The 17,865-nt window shown below is 39.2% G+C and overlaps 1 protein-coding gene across 1 annotated transcript; it reads right to left on the bottom strand.

Annotated features, from left to right (window-relative positions):
• Positions 1–11,260: 11,260 nt before the first annotated feature.
• slc2a1c (solute carrier family 2 member 1c) lies at positions 11,261–15,907 on the bottom strand. Its single transcript, XM_030786767.1, has 10 exons — positions 15,893–15,907; positions 15,377–15,475; positions 14,476–14,636; positions 13,853–14,093; positions 13,571–13,733; positions 13,210–13,394; positions 12,644–12,748; positions 11,970–12,071; positions 11,569–11,772; positions 11,261–11,440 (listed from the first exon to the last, which is right to left on the bottom strand). The coding sequence occupies exons 1-10, from the start codon at positions 15,905–15,907 to the stop codon at positions 11,261–11,263; spliced, it is 1,455 nt and encodes a 484-aa protein (XP_030642627.1).
• Between the last annotated feature and the right edge of the window lie 1,958 nt (positions 15,908–17,865).

The following is a 17,865-nucleotide window of genomic DNA, read 5'->3' as shown; positions in this document are numbered from 1 at the left end:
ACTGTTGATAGTAAACATCTACAGAAAATTATCCTTCAGTTGAAGGGAATAATGTTAAATTGCAGTGATGCTGAGCTAACGATTCTTGGTGTGTCAACATTACTGCCGTTCGCAAGGGAAACATGAATTAATATTTTACAGCGGTGATTTGCACTTAGGGTACTCGGTGGGGGTGACTGCAGAATGTAGCGATCACTTTCCAACAATGTGTAATAAATGAAACAACTTTCGACGTTTTTTATTTTTACTTTTATTTTTATTTATTTATTTATTTGTTTGTTTGTTTGTTTGTTTGTTTATTTTTGTAATGGAGGGAATTAACACATACAGCTAAAAACTGCTGGTTGCGTGGGTAAACCAGCTGCCACACCCAGTTTTTGTCCTGCTAGCCCCTGCACCTGACTCAGTGGGGGAACTACAGATAGTGATCACTTCTCAATAATGTGTAGAAAATAAAACGACCAGTTAGTGAAAGCAAAGTCCTATTTTGCAAACAGAATGGGCAATTTTATCTTGTGGCCAACCACAATGATATGAATCGATTTGAAGAAACATAATGGCTGAAGCACAGACATGTCAATCATGTTTTTTTCCCCTGAATACTAAATAACAATTAAATCAAAATTTTGCTGGGCTTTTAGTGAAGAGGCACATGATGTGATGTCGCAGTTGCAGTCTTATGGTAGTCTGATGAGGTGACAGGTAGCACAGGATCTCAGCAGTTGACCCAGGAGGTTTGATCAAATCAGAGGGGTTTTGCTGAACAGTGCTATCATTACAAGAAGCTGTGGAGAAAGCAAAGAAATGTCTGATGCAAGCATTTGGTTGACATAGGATTTCTCTTATGACAAAAAATACTCCAAACCAAAAGAAAAACAAATCAACGAAGCAAACAAACAAAAAGCTAGGAGTACACTACCTGCAGTGAAAAACAAAATGATAGTTGTAATTCTGAAAAATGTCTGAATCATTTTGGATCAGGAGTCTGAGAGAGTATGAGAGATGGAGAGAGTCAATAAAACAGTTGTGTCATTCCTATCACAGCTGTGACATTTAATATTTACACACGAGCTCTAACACAGAGAGAACAAACACATCCAAATTTTGTTGAATCAGACAACATGTAGTCATGGCCACACACCACCCCTGGGACAAGGCATGAAGGATATGTCACATGGATTTATACAGTCAGTCAACTCAGTCAATGACAAACTCCCCATGTGAGTGCTTGTTGAGTTGAAATGAAAGCAGAGGGTATTGAGGGTTTTTGTATGAGGAGGGAGGACATCTGCAGCACTGTGTTAACTAGCAGCACAGAAATACATGGCACTATCATCTAGTGTCAGGTTCTGGATGGTTATAGAACTGTTTTCATTTGCCATTGCATTCCCTTCTATTTTGATTCTGTTGTCACCTTCTGTCTTGTCAGATGTTATTGTCAGGTATCCCATCAATTTCATCTCCAAACCCTGGGTCTGTTTGTACCAGAGAATCATATTGTAACCTGACACACTGTGATTACAGAAGATCTCAGCAGACTCTGTCTGATATTTGAGAACATTAAGGGGAGTTTGATGAACTGTGTTGGACAATACGGGATCTGTAAAAAGTAACATGGATTGTCAATTTTAGTGACATTACAATTTATACAAATAAATATTACATGTATCCAAGTTCATATTTCTAGATTGCATTGTCTTTTACACTACTCAATATGCTGTCATTAGTTGTGTACCAACACTAAAATTCAAAATAAAGTCTGTCATTATACAGGACAAAAACTCTACCTGTGAGCCAGATGAGTGAGAGTGTGGTAAAGAGAGCTGTGAACATGTTGACTATGGAGTGTAACTCCCTCATCACGACTAATGTATGACTGACACATCACAGTCAGAGAGAACGAGGTGTGGTCACAATTGAGACATGATCACATTTAATGACAGTGTCATCAACTTGTTCTGTCAGTCATAAGTGTTAGAGTTACAGTTACAGGACTGAAGGAGACAGTATCTGTCAGTGCGAAAGGATCAAGGCATTTGACGATATTTACTGACATCTCTGAAAAGCTTGAAAAGAACAGGATAGAGGCTCAGGGAACACGCTTTTGTATGCATCTCAAACAAATTGTAATTACTTGATTCACATGCATTTGGGCGCTACTGAAAATTGATATTTTCAAAGATTGAACTTTGGAGGTACAAGAGTGCCATCAAGCGATTTGAACTGTAACTGCATGTTCTCTACAGCATTATAGCCACAAGAAGTTTTTGTACAAGGAATCAAAGAACCTGTATCACTGTGTTCACTCACTGTAAGTAGTAAACAGCACTGGTAGTAAACAGCACTGTCATTTGGCTCCAGATTCATCACTGTGAAAGATCCACTTTCAGCTTTTGTCTTACTGACGTTATATTTCTGGTCACTGAACTTTCCAAAATCTGGGTTTGTGAAAGTAGTTGTGTAGACTATGAGCTCCATGGACTCCCCTTGGCGCTGTCTGTACCAGTACATTCGATTGTAAGTGCTGCCCTTAGTGTGATTGCAGCTCATGTTGGCAGATTCCCCATTTACACCCCAGCGTATGTTAGGGAACTGTGTGACTTCTGCCAAACCTGTAAGAAAATTGTCACAGTTTAAGATTATCAGAAGGGGACTGCTCAGAAAGAAGAAAAAAAAACACAGGAAAGACCAGTGTAACTCATGAGTACACTTCTATTTTTTTCTTTTTTAGCTTGGATTTCTTTGAATATTTCATAACCAATTAGCATACCTAAAATCCACTGTAGTGAGAACGTGAAGACAAAGATAACAATGATCATGATGGCTCCAAATTCAAATCAAACCTTTGCTGGGCTTTTAGCCTAGAGGTACAGGATCTGATGTCACAGTCACATTGTTATGCTAGTCTGATGAGGTCACAGACATACAAGTCAGGAGATGTAGCAAATTCACGAAACCAGTTTACCTAAAATTTGATCAAATCTGACAGCTGTGGCAGCAAAGATGGGTTAGACAATTCCTCTGAAGTGTTCTAGAAACCGGATGTTGCCTATAAAACAGCATAAGGTTAACAGTCATTGGTTTTCACAGTAAGTTAACACAGGCCGGCACTATCCCACAGTGCAGACTTGCAAGATAAAGATTTTCTAAGGTCTGTTTCAGAAAAATCATTGCAATTACCTGAAACAAATGAAATACTGGAGCTAAATGTCTCGAATGTCTTAAATGTCATCATGAGGCACAGTTCTGGCAGTGCACATGGAAATGAACATATCTTTCACCACATATACAGAAAGTGCTGCTACTAGTACTATATGAATGATGCAACCAGTTTATGGTTGTCATATTATCACAAAAACAGTAAAGCAGACCCCAAAACCAGATGTGAGGGAAGTGGGGAGTTCTGTTTTTGTAGAGGATCTGTGACACAGTGTAATAGGCTGCACAGAAATACACTGCACTGTCCTTTATTGAAAGATCTTTAATGGTTATTTAACCATTGTTGTAGCCATCTCCACTCAAACTGATCTTGGCATTGAATTCATTCTGTGGGAAAGGAGCAGTTCCTGTGAGATATCCCATCAGTTCCAAACCTCTTTGTGTGGACTGTTTGTACCAGATGATGGTATTATAGGCTGAGTTGCTGTGTAAACACTGAATCTTAGCTGAGTGTTTTTCTTGTTTATTCAAATTTGATGGTATTTGGTCAACATTGGTACGTTTCACAGGACCTACAGAGGGGGCAGTCAATAAATCAGAATTGTCATCAAATTTCACTTCTATTGTGTATTTCTCAATCTTCACGCTAAACTGCCTTTATTTCAGAAAACAAAGTGTGAAATAATCATACCTATAAACCAGAAGAATGAGATTATAATCTTGATAAGAAGTTTGATCATGATGGATTGGTGAGAGAAGTCCTCTTAGTTGTATTCACATCAACAGTGTAAACATAACTGGTCCATCTGAATTTGAGTGAAGAAGCATTATTTCGATGACAGTGGAAACCAAACAAAGCATACAGTCAAAAACACTTTTATCATTGTAAACAATGAGTGGAGCAATGATGCCCTCTGCTGTTTTCTTACAGAACTGTACAATATTGATTGCAAATCCAAATGTTCCTCTGTAAAGCATCCTCTATATACATTCTGAACACAAAAAGGCAGTAGGACAAAAAAAAAGGTTCTCCTGCACTCTCATGGCAGTTTGACATGTAATAGGATCTTGCTTAGAGAATCAGATTCAGTATGTTCTCTGCAGCATGACACCTATAAGGAGTTTTTGTTCAAGGAATCAGTGTACAATACTTGGTTCACATAATGAGCAGAAACAGACAGCACTGTCATCCAGTTTCTGGTTATTCACTATGAAAGACTCTCTCCCTGCTGCTGTCTTACTGCTGTCATATTTCTTGTCTCTGCAGTATCCAGACTCTGGTTGAGTGTAAGTGGTTGTGCACACTGTGAGCTCCCCTTGGTGCTGTTTCTACCAGTACATTTGACTGTGTACTGTGAAGCGCTACCGTTATTGAGACTGCAGTTCCTCTAAGCAGAACCCCCCTTTACAAACTAGATTATGCTGGGAGACATCCAGTAAAATGGCACAGGTTTTTTTTGTGAAAATGAATGGCTGACAGTGCTTTGAAATTGGTTGTTCAGTTAATTACAGATAATTCTTAGGGTCATAAAGGCTACTTAGTTACTTATAATCTGACTCTTGTGGTTGTGACTGGAGCTAATCTAAGCTGGACTCCCTTTTCAGACTTCAGTGCATCCTGGGGTTTTCTAAGACCACAGCTATCTGCAAATCTGTGTGAATAAAAAAAATGTCCAGATTGGCTCCTAAAAGGGTGGGGAAAATGTTAGTGAACTTATATCATGCTAGGTGAAGAAATTCTATCATCCAGTACAGCTCCAGAATCACTGTGAGGAAAGAATTTGTCTAGCCAAATATTTTGAGCAACAGGAAATGAAAACACATCCACAAAACTGGTCCTTAAAGATTCTCATATATCTGTTACTTTACGATTTAATAACAGACTTGAGATCAGTTACTCAAAGTGCTTTATCAAGTTTCCAGAAAAAAATAAATAAATATATAAAATTGAAACAAACAGACAAACAAGTAAGTAAATAAATATATAAAGAGAATCATGCCATGAAGAAAGCAATGCTTCAACTCTCCTCACTTTGCCTCCACTGCACAGCAGACTTGCATAGAGCAGAAAGATCAGATTGGAGATACAGAGAGAGTGGTTAGCGACAGCTGCATTAGACAGAGGGGAGGAAGGTTTTGCTGAAGATAAAGGGAGGAGAGTTTTTGTAGAAGAGGAAGGGGATTTACAACACTGTGCTGACTGGCTGCACAGAAATACACAGCGCTGTCCTCTAATGTTAGATTTTGAATGGTGAGTGTAGCATTTTCTTTTCCATTACCTTCGATTCCGATTTTCAGTGGGTCTTCAGGAGTGCCCCACCCTAAGTTAATATATCCCAGAAAGCGTAAAGCCTTTTCTCTAGACTGCTGATACCAGAGTATAAGTTCATAGCCCTCTATTGAGTGTAAACACTGAATTTTAGCAGAAATGCCAGGCTCTGATATCAGATCAGGAGGCAACTGTGTAACTGTTTTACATAGTGTAAGTCCTGCAACACAAACAAACAAACAAACAAATTAAACATATACATACAGTATATATATATATATATATATATATATATATATATATATATATATATATATATATACACACACACACACACACACACACACTAAACAAACAATCAGATATATGCAGTGTGTGTGTGCACGAGTTTGTGTGTGTGTGTATTAGAAAGATCACCTGGCAACATGAGAGGAAAGATGAACATGAATATAGAAGACATGTTGGCTCTCAGAAACAGCACAGCGAGGTAAACCTCACAGTAATGATACAGAGCTTTTGTGCTGACAAAACAAAGAAGGAAGTGAGATCATAACTGACTGAAGTTACACTCTTACCGGTCCCCATATCACAGTGAACAATTATGCAGTCAAAACAGATCCTCATATTTTCCATTATGTAATTTATAGTGTGCAGTGATACAACTGAATGTAATTCACGTCAGGGGCATAGACTATAATGAAGATGAAGTGTGTGTTACAGCCACATTTGTTCACTATGGCCAGGTTCCTTCGGGGGTGGCCAGAGACATTTTCTCAATTACTACGTGTCAGGAGTCAGTGATGGTCCAATGCCAGTGTAATAGCATTGACTGACCGTTTATTAATGCACTCCCTCAACATAATAATGTCATTCAATGATGTTTTCACTGCATGAAATGTAAAAAGATGTAGTGGGTAGCTTCGCTCACCTTGGCTGAAGCTGCCACACTGTGTAGGGCAGACATGTGACAGTTCAAAAGGATTTAAAAGATTCCAAATAGGTAATGTGAAAAGACAACGTTTTTAACTTGTTAGTAAGAATTATGTGTCTGAACATGAAATTTCAGGTTGGTAATTTCTCAAATACATTATATTAAAGATGACACCCATATAGAGAGGAGTGGGACAGAGAGAGAGGAGTGACAGGGGAGTACAGAAAGCGAAAGGACAACAGTGTAGGAAGGGAAGAAAACTAAACCAGTGGAGGGAAGAGAGAATGGCAGGGGCTATTGAGGAATATCAGAGGCAGGTAAATGAAGGACAAGAACCTAAGTTAAGGTTTTTAGCCAGGGCATGAAACGTCCCGAAATCAGCGTTACAAAGGCGAGTGAAAGGGCTGGTGAGAGGCTACCACCATGCCTCAGGTAAGAGCCCCCTGCTCTCAGCTGAGGCTGAGAGTGAGTTGGCTGGCCTTGTAAAATTGTTGGCGGAAAGGGGGTTCCCTCTAGAACAAGGCGATATACGTCGTATTGCGTTCCAGTATGCCAAAATGAACGGCATCACTGGATTTTCAGAAGATAAGCAAAAAGCCGGCCACTACTGGTTTGAGGGGTTCATGAAAAGGAATCATGAGCTTCCGTAAGCCAGAACTCCTCTCAGCTGCAAGGGCCTTTGGTATGAATCGTACAGTCGTTCATGTGATGAGCTATCCTCCCCACACCATCCACGCCCCCCTGCCTGCAGACAGATCGCTGTTTCGAAGCCTGAAACATCACTGGCAGGAGCTGGGACGCAGGTGGACAGGAAGACAGGCGGGAAGAAACTTCCAAAACAGCTTTTCTTTTCTGTGTTCAGCCCTGCGCGGAAGAAGGCCGCAACAGTTGAGAACACACAAGCAGGTTTGACTCTTTGATTAATAATTAGTTGTCTTGAATTATTTATATAAAACTTTCTGCAGTAAGAGGATCATTATTTTCACTGCTTTATTTTCACACATTACATCATTACATTATGAATATTACTCTCTACAGGTTTCCGAGCCTCAGGGATGTTTCCAGTCACGATGGAAGTCATTCCCACTGATCTTTTCTTACCATGCCTGACCACTGAGAGGGTGATTGGAGAAGCATCAGAAACCATTCTGTTGTCAGAGGAGGACATAGCTTTTGGTGTGGTGGAAGTGGTGGTAACTAGCCAGCCTGATGATGAAGTACATGCCTCCACCCTCGCAACCGAGCCAGCCTCCCATGCCTCCACCCTCACAACCGAGCCAGCCTCCCATGCATCCACCCTCACAACCGGGCCAGCCTCCCATGCCTCCACCCTCACAACTGAGCCAGCATCTCTACCCAGCACTTAAACAGCTGGGAGGGCCTCCACTATACAGTTTGCAGACCTTATCAATGTTCCCACAAGGGAGAGGGGAAAGAATAGGATGGTGGCAAGGCCACCCAGCTACCACCTAACAAGTCCAGAACACTTCAAGTTTGTCCAGGCCAAAGCAGACAAAAAGAACTAAAAACAACTAAAGTGCTTAAGCCTGCTGGTGTCCGCTGCAAAATAGCTGCCGTCCCTCTCCTGCAAACAGTACAGGGAAGTGACTCCTATACTGTTTGCAAGGGGTTCTGTGGGGATGCAAGTGACCCGTAGGCCAATGAAGAATGCAAACAGTGGTATCATGAATCCTGCAGAGAGTTCAATGGACTTATGGATGACAACTAATTCATCTGTAGTGAATGCATTCTCTGAGGTCATTGTGAGTGGTAAAAACAAGATTGTGAGGGGTAGGAAAGTTCCATTCCCTGAATGTTCAGTTCAAGTTTACAATATTACAGTGTTTGCATTAGTTCAAGAAATGCAAAAAAACACAAAAATCTCTACTTACAAATCCTAGTATTAATTAATTGAAGGCATTTTTCCTTTAGGCTATTCGCAAACATGATTTTTTTATGCACTGCTGAATGTTTTGAATTATATGATATCTGTTTGATTTACTCTACACATGAATTCACAAATAAATGTTGTTAAAAAGTATTTTTCATGTGTCTAACAGTTCATTTTAATCATAATATAGTGTCCCACTTTACCTAACAAAGTGTCCCACTCAACCTGAATGCTTCCATTTTGCTGAAGAGGGTATCAGATGGTGTTTAAAGATATACAAGTTAATGAATGAACAAATCAGCTTACTTTCACCATAGATCTGTTCACAACAATTTAAATCAAACACATAAAATTATAATACATTCTGACTGATTTCGGTTGTTTAAAAAGCAATTTACCAAAAAGTGTCCCACTTTACCTAGCTATATATATATATATATATGTGTGTGTGTGTGTGTGTGTGTGTGTGTGTATCTGGAGATCTCTGTCCAGAAGAGCGCAGTCCTAGGAAAAACTAAGATACTGCGCAGGACCCTCAGGCTCCCAGGCCTCTGGTAGAGGACCCGAGCTTGGAGGGGGGACAGAAGACCGCCCACAGAGGCGAGGGTGGAATATATATCTATATCTATGTATGTATGTATGTATATGTATTCATCAAATCAAATGTCATTCCTTTTCTTTTTAAAATAAAATATTGGTAAATTCTGTATTTTGCAATGCTTAAGATTAATGTTTTACATAGCAAAATGACACATGCATTTGTACCTCTGTAGATGACTTTTTATATAGAAACGCTACTAGTCATGTAATGATGATACCTTGAGGGAGGAAATGATACCTTGAGGGAAGTGACACAAACATTCTCCTCTGCTGTATAACCAATTGGTAGGCCCGAAATCTCTTTGTGAGTTTAACGCTGGTGTCCAGCTGTATGTTCCTGAAACATGCAGTTTCCTGCCCTCACTCCTAAATGTCCTCTAGGGCATTTGCTGATAAAGTCAAAATGTGTGGAAAATGGTATAATATCTTGAAAAAAAAAAAAAGATTTAAATAAATTCCCTATTTTTTTGGTCTTGACTTACTAACACAAAGCATTCCATTACAACCTGACAATAAAAGTGATAGATGGAAAATATGTACCATTTTCATAAATGGGAGTACACAGTGACTCTGACCCAATATGAAACCTCACGAAAACAGAAAAGAAATTTGTGCAAAGTCTGAGACATTTTGAAAACAATCAGGAGTGTTAAACCTGTACAAGGGTTTTGAAAACATCTGAGGACTGCTGCCATACGTGTGTGTCTTAGTGCACTGAACATATTGATTCAATGACTGAAAAAATAATTAAAAAAAAAAAATCTTAAAAGAGCCCTTACTAATGGTACAGAAATAGTGTAGAAAAGTTTGAGGAAGACAGCGCTGATCAAACTGTTCTTTTTAAGCTTACAAAGGGATGAGCTAAAACTTATAAGTCCACAAGAGTAGCTTAAAGCCTTAAAGTAGGAGCGCTCCATCACGTCATCCAGCTTTGTTTTAAGCACAGCATTTCACAGGCAAATCTAATGTAATTTTTTCCCCCACTTTGGCAGTGTTGGAGCTCAGATTGTTCCACTAGCTAACCTCTTAGTGATACAACATGTCATGATTGCTGGATTCATTTTCTGTGATGAGGTTCTTTGCTCCCTTTTCACAGAGTGTAATTACACTAAACAGGCACACATTGCCTAGTGACTTACGTGAAGGACTCTTCTCACGAAAGGTAACTGACAGATACAAACGGTTCTCATTATCAGACTATGAGGGTGTGTTAAGATATGCTGCTATATTTTACAGGTCTACTTAATGATGCCGTAAAAATTCAGCGGCTCGTTTAGAGTCTGTTTCATTTTTCCACGGTCAAGCATGTTTATCCTATTTTTTTAGTCGATTTCCACTGCTAACGAGAAATTCCCTCACTTCTTGTAATCCTGTAATTACTTGACCTTGTTATATAGAACGTGTGGTTGAACGCGGTCTATCCTTGTGTTGTGTGGTAGAGTTCATTGTTTGTTCACTGTGTCGTGTCCTCAGAAAACTATTGTAAAATGCACATTTTTAGTTTGTGAAGGTCGGTTCTGGGTGTGGTATGACTGTAGATAGTTTTTGGCTAATTATAGCAGATTAAGGAGTTTATTGCAGGTCTGTGTGTGTTTTTGAATATGGGTTTAATCACTGAATAAACATCTTATGTGGAGTTCCTACATCGTGGCTTTGACATGTTCATATGTTTAGCCATTTTAATCACACTATATAATATATCACTGACATTCAATCAACTTTACCATAAATTTAATACAGTCTCAGGAAGAAGCAAGACTATCACTTTCTATCACTATGTATTTCTAATTTACATTTGAACTCAGTTAAGACTCAAGCTTTGAACAACAAATATCACCAAAAAAGTGTTTATATTTTCAGACATGACAGATTCTTGTCCCCTCCTGCATGGTACGGTGGTGTGTTTATACTTCCTGCGCAAAAACTGTCATGGGTTGGGTGGTGTGTAGTGACTGCTGCGCAACTTTGAATCTGTCTTTCCAGCACAAACATCTAAAGGAGGATGGTATTATTTGTTCACTTGGCTGCCTGCCCCATCTACTGCCATCTGTCAAATATGTCTAGGCCAGAGAGATGTTACATTTCACAGGCCAGTAGCAGTCTGGAAAGGTAGACTTTCACCTGTGTGGTGGGCCAAGCCCTCAGGAGACATGTGTACAGGCAAGGTTATCCTCAGGTTGCTGGGCTGTACTGTGACTCTTAAAGATTTATAGAAGTATAACAGGAGATTTCAAGTCTTGAGTTTCAGGTCTCTGGAGCCAGTGAGCTGTATGTTGAGTACAGTAATAGTCTGCAAGTTATTTTGATGATTTTATGAGTCTATGTGGACCTCTTTGCCACCAAAAATTAGTACAGAAACGGATAACCTGAGGAGCCTGCTGTTCTGTTACAAAAAAGGGTGACTGAGTGGTCAAGTGAATGTATTAAAGCTTGTCTTGTTGTGCAGGGGAATGCCCTCAGCCCCACGGAATTCTGCTGCAATGTCGTCAAATGTGCGTCCTTTGGTTTCAGGAAGGCGAATCATTGTATAGGTGAATGCCACTATGGCCATTGTCATGAAGAGGAGGTAGACATAGGGCCCACAAAATTTCTGTGCAAAGGAAGACATGAAACCAATGATTATTTATTTTACTACATTTACCATGTTGCATATGGACACAAACCTGAGTCACAATGTGTGAGGATGAAGACAAGTTGACACAGGTGTGAGTAACATACCAGTAGTGGTGGGAAGAGAAGGGCCAACAGAAATTTTCCACCCCAGTTTAGCATACTGGTGAAAGCCATAGCAATGGGACGAGCTGACTGGTCGAAAAGCTCTGCAGCGATAAACCAAGAAATGGGCCCCGGTCCAACCTCATAGGCCGAAATAAGGAAAAAGACGACCAGAACCTGGACGTTGCGGATATCTGGCACAAATGGCTGGAGAGACATAACAGTAGTGAGGACCATACAGAAAAATGAATTCAATTTAATTAACTCTGATGTCATTCATTTAGTTGTTGTTTTACTCAAATTAATTATAATTTAAGTCCGTAGGTCAACTTCATCTTACCTGTAAAAACTTGTTTTACCCAAAATGATAAGATCTGATAAGAGTGACTGAAATGGCTTCTTACCAATATAGCATCTGTGATGGTCATTAGCAGGTTACACGCAGCAAGTGACAGGAAGCCAGTGAGGAGCAACTTCCTGCGCCCTGCTCTTTCCACCAGGAAGAACTGAAAATTCGGTTTAAATGAAATGTAAGAGATTGTACTTAATGTAATGTTGAGAGATTTCTGAAATGTTTTAGATTTTGCAGTTCTGCTGCTTTGTCATGTGATCAGGCATAATGAATTGACTGCTACAGTATTTAACAGCACTAGCAACAAACCATTAGCATTAGTTAACATTAGCCTTGAGATTTGTCTGTTACCTTGTTATCAATATTTGTAAATATGGTCTAGAAATGCAACAAATGATCTAGAAATGCAAAAGAAAGTTTTTGTCCTTTCTCTGGAAGAGATATATAGCCCAAGGGGCTTCCCAACAGTTACAACACCTGAGAATTTTTTAGTTAACAAGTTTCCAGAGCTACAATTCACACTTAACAAAATGGAATCATTCAAATGTGTATGGAACACGGCCATGTTAGCCTACTTGAATGACCAGAATTAAGCCTCTGAATAGTTTTATGCTTTTGCTCTATTTTCTCCAGAACAGACTGGTTTCATTATGTGCTATGCCTGTGCTTTGACAGTGTCATGTTTATCGGCTTGTGAGCTTCAGAGCACTTTTGGTTGTTACTCACTGCTACTATGGTGAATGCAACATTGACTGCCCCAACTCCAATCGTCAGATATTTTGCCTCTTCAAATCTCGACTTGGAGAACATTTTAGTTGAATAATTTATTATCTGAAAAGATAAGAGAAAAAGGAAACACATCACTGTGCAACATAAAACCACTTGCTGTGTTTTAAGATTTGGGGGAATATTTTGACACAGTAACCTAGAATTCCGCCTCAGAAAACAGAATCTCAAGTAGCTGAAAAACAGAGCTCTGAGGAACATTTGTTGAATAATGCATTGGGGTTTTATGAAACTGAATGAGCATTGCGATGAGACCCATGGTTTACCACTTATGTCTGTAGAGGAGGTGGAGCACAGCCTGAACCATATCTCATTTCAGACAAAACTCACTCATTCTTCTGCTTGAAACAAAACTCAGCTAAACTATGTTATGAGATTATTTTGACTCGTCATTAACCAATGTTTCATATGTCAGACATCAGAATATAAACAGTTTGGATTTTAAAGCGAAATAAGAATAGAGATGGAATAAACCCTGACAAAACATGGGTTTTCTGTAAACTGACCGCATTGAACCCTGATAACTGGCTGCCCAGGTTTATGATGAGAACAAGGATTATGGGTTGTCTGTAGCGACGCTTCATGAGGAATTCTCTGACCGTCACCCCCGTTTCACTGTGTGCAGCCTCCTCCTTCATTTCCTCCAGCTCATGGATTACTTTGTCTCGTCTTCCACGTAACCTTTGCAAAGCTAAAAATAGTTTCACCATTTGTGTCAGGGATAATGTAATTCATTAGGATTATTTTACACTCCTCGTCTGTTTTGTTGTGTCTTGTGTTTTGTGTATTATACTTATACAACTACATAACCTTGTAAGTATATATGTATATATTGAGTCTATTCATTTCAAGGGCACCAGTACCCACCCGCCTCTGCTTCTCTCTCTTTGCCCCTGTTAATAAAAAGGTAGCGTGGGCTCTCTGGGCAGAATGGAAGGGTCAGATACTGCAGTGTGGCTGGAATGAGGGACAGAGAGAGCATCATAGCCCAGTGCTTCTCTGTGCCAAGCACTGTTTCCAAACCCACTACCTGCAACAAACAACACAGACCAGAGGAATATTCTTGTCACGGCAGATGATTCTAGTTTTTCTGTACACCTCAGACTGGCAGGGAAAAGAACAGGTTTGAAACCCGTACAATGGTCTTACCATGCCCAGAAGAATGCCAGACGCAAAAGAGACTTGATTCAAAGTCGCAAAAGCACCACGTAGGTCAGTGGGGGAGACTCCCTGAATATATAGAGGGTTCAGGCTCATCACAAGCCCGCAGAAGAGCCCGAAGATCAACCTGCCCACAATGAGCACCTCAAAGGATTGAGTAGCCTTGCTGGCAAACATCAAGCCAGCACCCACTATGGACAATGCATTCACTATCAGGATAGCATTCCTCCTGAGAGAAAAAGTGGAGAGGTGTCTGTTATTAATCCTATCTCAAATTCTAGACATGTTTTATAATCCTGTGACAGAAGAGGGGCTCATTAATCAGAATTAGAATTAAGACCAGGGTGGTAAATCAAGTGTAATTTAGCTCATTTAGAGCTAACTGCCCTGGCAATTCAAAATTAATATGTCACACCTTGACACTTCTAACACCTCTCTGACTTTCTGACACCTTTTGAAAAACAATTTAAGAAAGTATGAAGTTTTGAAAGAGCAAGAACATGGCATATGATTAATCAGTATGTTTGTGTTAGACACAAACATACTGATTGGTGAAGTTGGTGGTAAGCACCCTGCTTCTTCCCTGATACAATATTAAGGGATCTTCTCACCTGCCAAAGGAATCTGCTAGGCCTTTAACCCCTAGTGATCCCAGCAGAGCTCCAAAATCCTTAATACTGACAGAAAGGGACCATAGAAAGGTAAGGCTGTGGTCTGGCATGGACTGATTGTGCCGTGATCTCCATGTAACATTGAAGAACTCTTCTATGATCTGTGTAGGGAGGCAAACAGAGGCAAACGCCATGTAAAAATATATATCTTAAGTTCTCACTTATGATTATTTAAAGGCTTTAAAACTAGTTTGTAAATAATAATAATAATAATAATAATAATAATAATAATAATGGTAATGATAATAATAGTTATTATTATTATTGTTGTTGTTGTTGTTGTTATTATGCATTTTGTACAAATGAAAGTTTTAAAGTGCTTTTAGAAGTTAAGTTAAAGTATAAGAGAACTAAGGTAATAATTTATGAACAGAATTAAAAACATTGTAACACATAAGAGAACACTGGGTGAAAATAAAATAAAATACAACTGCTATTTGATCATTAAAACAGTCAGAAAAATGAAAATTTAAAGTGCCACTCTGTAAGTGCAAAGGCATTCTACTTTTTCATTAGCTACTAAAGCAAAAAGCAAAGAGCTTGTTAAAATAGTTTGCAAATGCTTCCAAAAACTCTCAGCTAATAACTAAAGGCCAAGTACCAGATTTGCTTGCCTTGGCAGAGCCCTCACACATATATTGACTATAAATCAATGCGATCCAGACATCAGACTTGCTTGTGTGCAAACTCTGAGCCATCCAAAATTGCAGCAGACTGAATGGCAATATTGCAGAGGCCTGTAAAGTTTATTTAGTGTTTTGCAAAAGCAGTGAGATTACTTGACATGCACATGGAGGAGGGGCTGTAACATCCAATGTGTAGTCAGACCTCTCCAACTCACCCTGGCTGGAGCATTAACATTCCCTGTGTGGTATCCGATCTGGAGGGACCCGAACACTGCAGCCACTATGGAGGTCAGCAGCGTAGCTGTCAGCTGGCTCTGGATGTAGGCATGTATCCTTGTTACTGTCCATGTCAGTCATTTCACACGGGATAAAGCCAAATGCCAAAACACATTCAGCAACAAGCCCATAAAATGTTACATATTCATGTACTCATCAGAATCACTCTGCCTTTGTGCAAAAAGATGTCTAATTTACCACCTAGGAGTCTGTAATGTTAACTGATTCTTATTTTAATTTATGTGGACCCACATAAAGAATAACTGATAATGTGACTCCATAAATTCACATATAGAATTTGTCGCTTGCACTCTTAAAAGTGCAGTATCTTACATAAAAAGTTGTGTCGATAAGCTATAATTTAACTTTTTTTTTTTTTGGTTTGCTTTAAACTGTGTGATGTGTATTTATAAAGGGCTTATTGGAGATAAAAATGAAGATGTGAGTAAACAAACCTCTCTGAATGACATTGGGTTGGTAGTTTCACTCCCTGAGGGCAAACAAAACATTTTATGTTTATTCTTTGCTACTAGCTTTAAAACACATTTCCTAGCCAACCTTTGAGCAAAGCCCATCTGATTTTCCAAAAGCGATGCAGTCTCATACCACACATGGAATAGAATACAGAGAGAATATTTAAAGTCTGTCACTTGCTAATGTGAATAATTACCTTTCATAGGAAACAACAAAAATGCATAATTTTCCCATTTTTGTCATAAAATCAAATCTCACTGAATTTAGCAAACATTGTAAGAAATATTATTAGAAATTAAGTTTGTATCAGTCAGGAATCAATCATTTCATTCTTTGCCCAGAATTCAAATTAAGATGGGTTAACAATAACAAAAAATGTCAGAAAATGTTCAACCAAGTTAGTCAAAGAGGAGGCTTTTTTTTTTTAATCAATTAATTTTTCCAATTTGAATTTAAGTAAATTTATTCGCCAAAACAACACTTCATGCTAAAATGTGAAGAGTTGTACTTACCTCAGCAAAATCCTGTTTGACGTGTCTTATTTCAAGTATTCTCCAAATGCTTTCACTCTGCTTCTGTACCTCCTGTGTATGTCCAGTTTTCGTCCATGAGTTTACATTTGACTGTTGCCCAGCACTATCAGTCCAATCCTCTCTAGAATGGCTCTCTGCAGCCTAACACCCACAACCAGTTCCTCCAATAAAACCATCCCTCACAGTTCCAATAGCTACCCAGAGTCCTCTGTGCCGCCTGCAGGACCTCGTGCGAGCCGTGATGAAGTCGCACGGGCCTGGTGAATTTGAGGTAGGCCTGAAAGAATGGAATCTCACTGCCTGAGGAGTGTTCAACTGTTCAGGCGCAGCACAAGACTCTCTCCTCAGCATCTTCCCCTTCCTTACATGGAAAAACATGACAGAGAAAATATGCCCTGTGTATCGTCTTAGATTTTCTTCAACGTTCTAAGGAGAATTTAAAATTTTGCCTTCCCCAGGTTAACAGGACATATTTATGTCAAACCCTTATCAGGTAGCAGTAGGTAACAGTACAGCTTGGGTATGTTAAACAGATATTAGCGTCAAAAGAATAGGACTTATTTACATGAATGAGCTGTACCCCCTTCTGAGGCAAGCTGAAACTGTATTTCACAAGCTGATTTGGATGTAAATTCTTCTTTTGCAAGCTTTATATTAAAAGACTATGGAAGGGGAACTCTTTATTGTTGTCTTTCTCATTTCACCTGTTCTCAAGCACTTATAATAATACCTATATACTACCATGTACTACTGTAATGTCTTGCATGTCTTCTGTCTCCTGCTTTCGCGGGGTAATTATCATGCTCCTTGACTTCAGTGTGTCGGTGCATGACCGTAATGTTGGTGACATAAGTAATAATTCTGTATGAACTGAACCTAAATGTAGATTTAGAGTGAAAAACTGCAATTTTTTTATTTCATCTGCAATGCAAATAGACCAGTGTTAAATCTGCTTTTTGAGTGATTACCTGGATCCAGACTGGTGTGAGACAATATAAATATTCTTAGAGTTAATTTATAATTGGAGAATTTACTGTGTAACCACACATTCTAGTTTACAGCTATATTCTTACAACCCCCTTCGTCAACCACCCTGCATAAATGTGGTGAAGGTTGCTTAGTTTATTTGCCTGTTTTTAACAATCTATCATAGTTTCCCAAATGTAAGCCTTGACTGGTTTCATGGTAAATATATGTACTATAGCACACTTGTGTCCGTGAATGTGGGTGTCACTGAGGGCTTTGCCTCTCACATGCAAGTGTCACAATTCACAGCTACCACAAATTACTGTGTAATTAACTGACTGTACCAGGAGCATAGCAAACAGAACGTTCCTGTGTACCTTCTGTGAAACAGCGTCCTTCAGGGCACATGTGAATTTGTTTTTCTTTAATTCATGCTTCTTTAACTTTTATCTGCA

The sequence above is a fragment of the Chanos chanos genome, chromosome 10 (genome assembly GCF_902362185.1).
Source record: "Chanos chanos chromosome 10, fChaCha1.1, whole genome shotgun sequence".
Classification (NCBI taxonomy): domain Eukaryota; kingdom Metazoa; phylum Chordata; class Actinopteri; order Gonorynchiformes; family Chanidae; genus Chanos; species Chanos chanos.
The sequence above is the reverse complement of the archived record's forward strand: the minus strand, read 5'-3'. Positions and strand labels throughout refer to the sequence as shown.

Bases quoted from the DNA above. Each gene is read 5' to 3' on its own strand.
- slc2a1c (XM_030786767.1), bottom strand. The intron at 14,637-15,376 runs GTGAGTTGGAGA...CTCCCTACACAG, and splicing joins ATGTTAATGCTCCAGCCAGG to ATCATAGAAGAGTTCTTCAA. The intron at 13,395-13,570 runs GTGGGTACTGGT...AACTATTTTTAG, and splicing joins AGAGAGAGAAGCAGAGGCGG to CTTTGCAAAGGTTACGTGGA.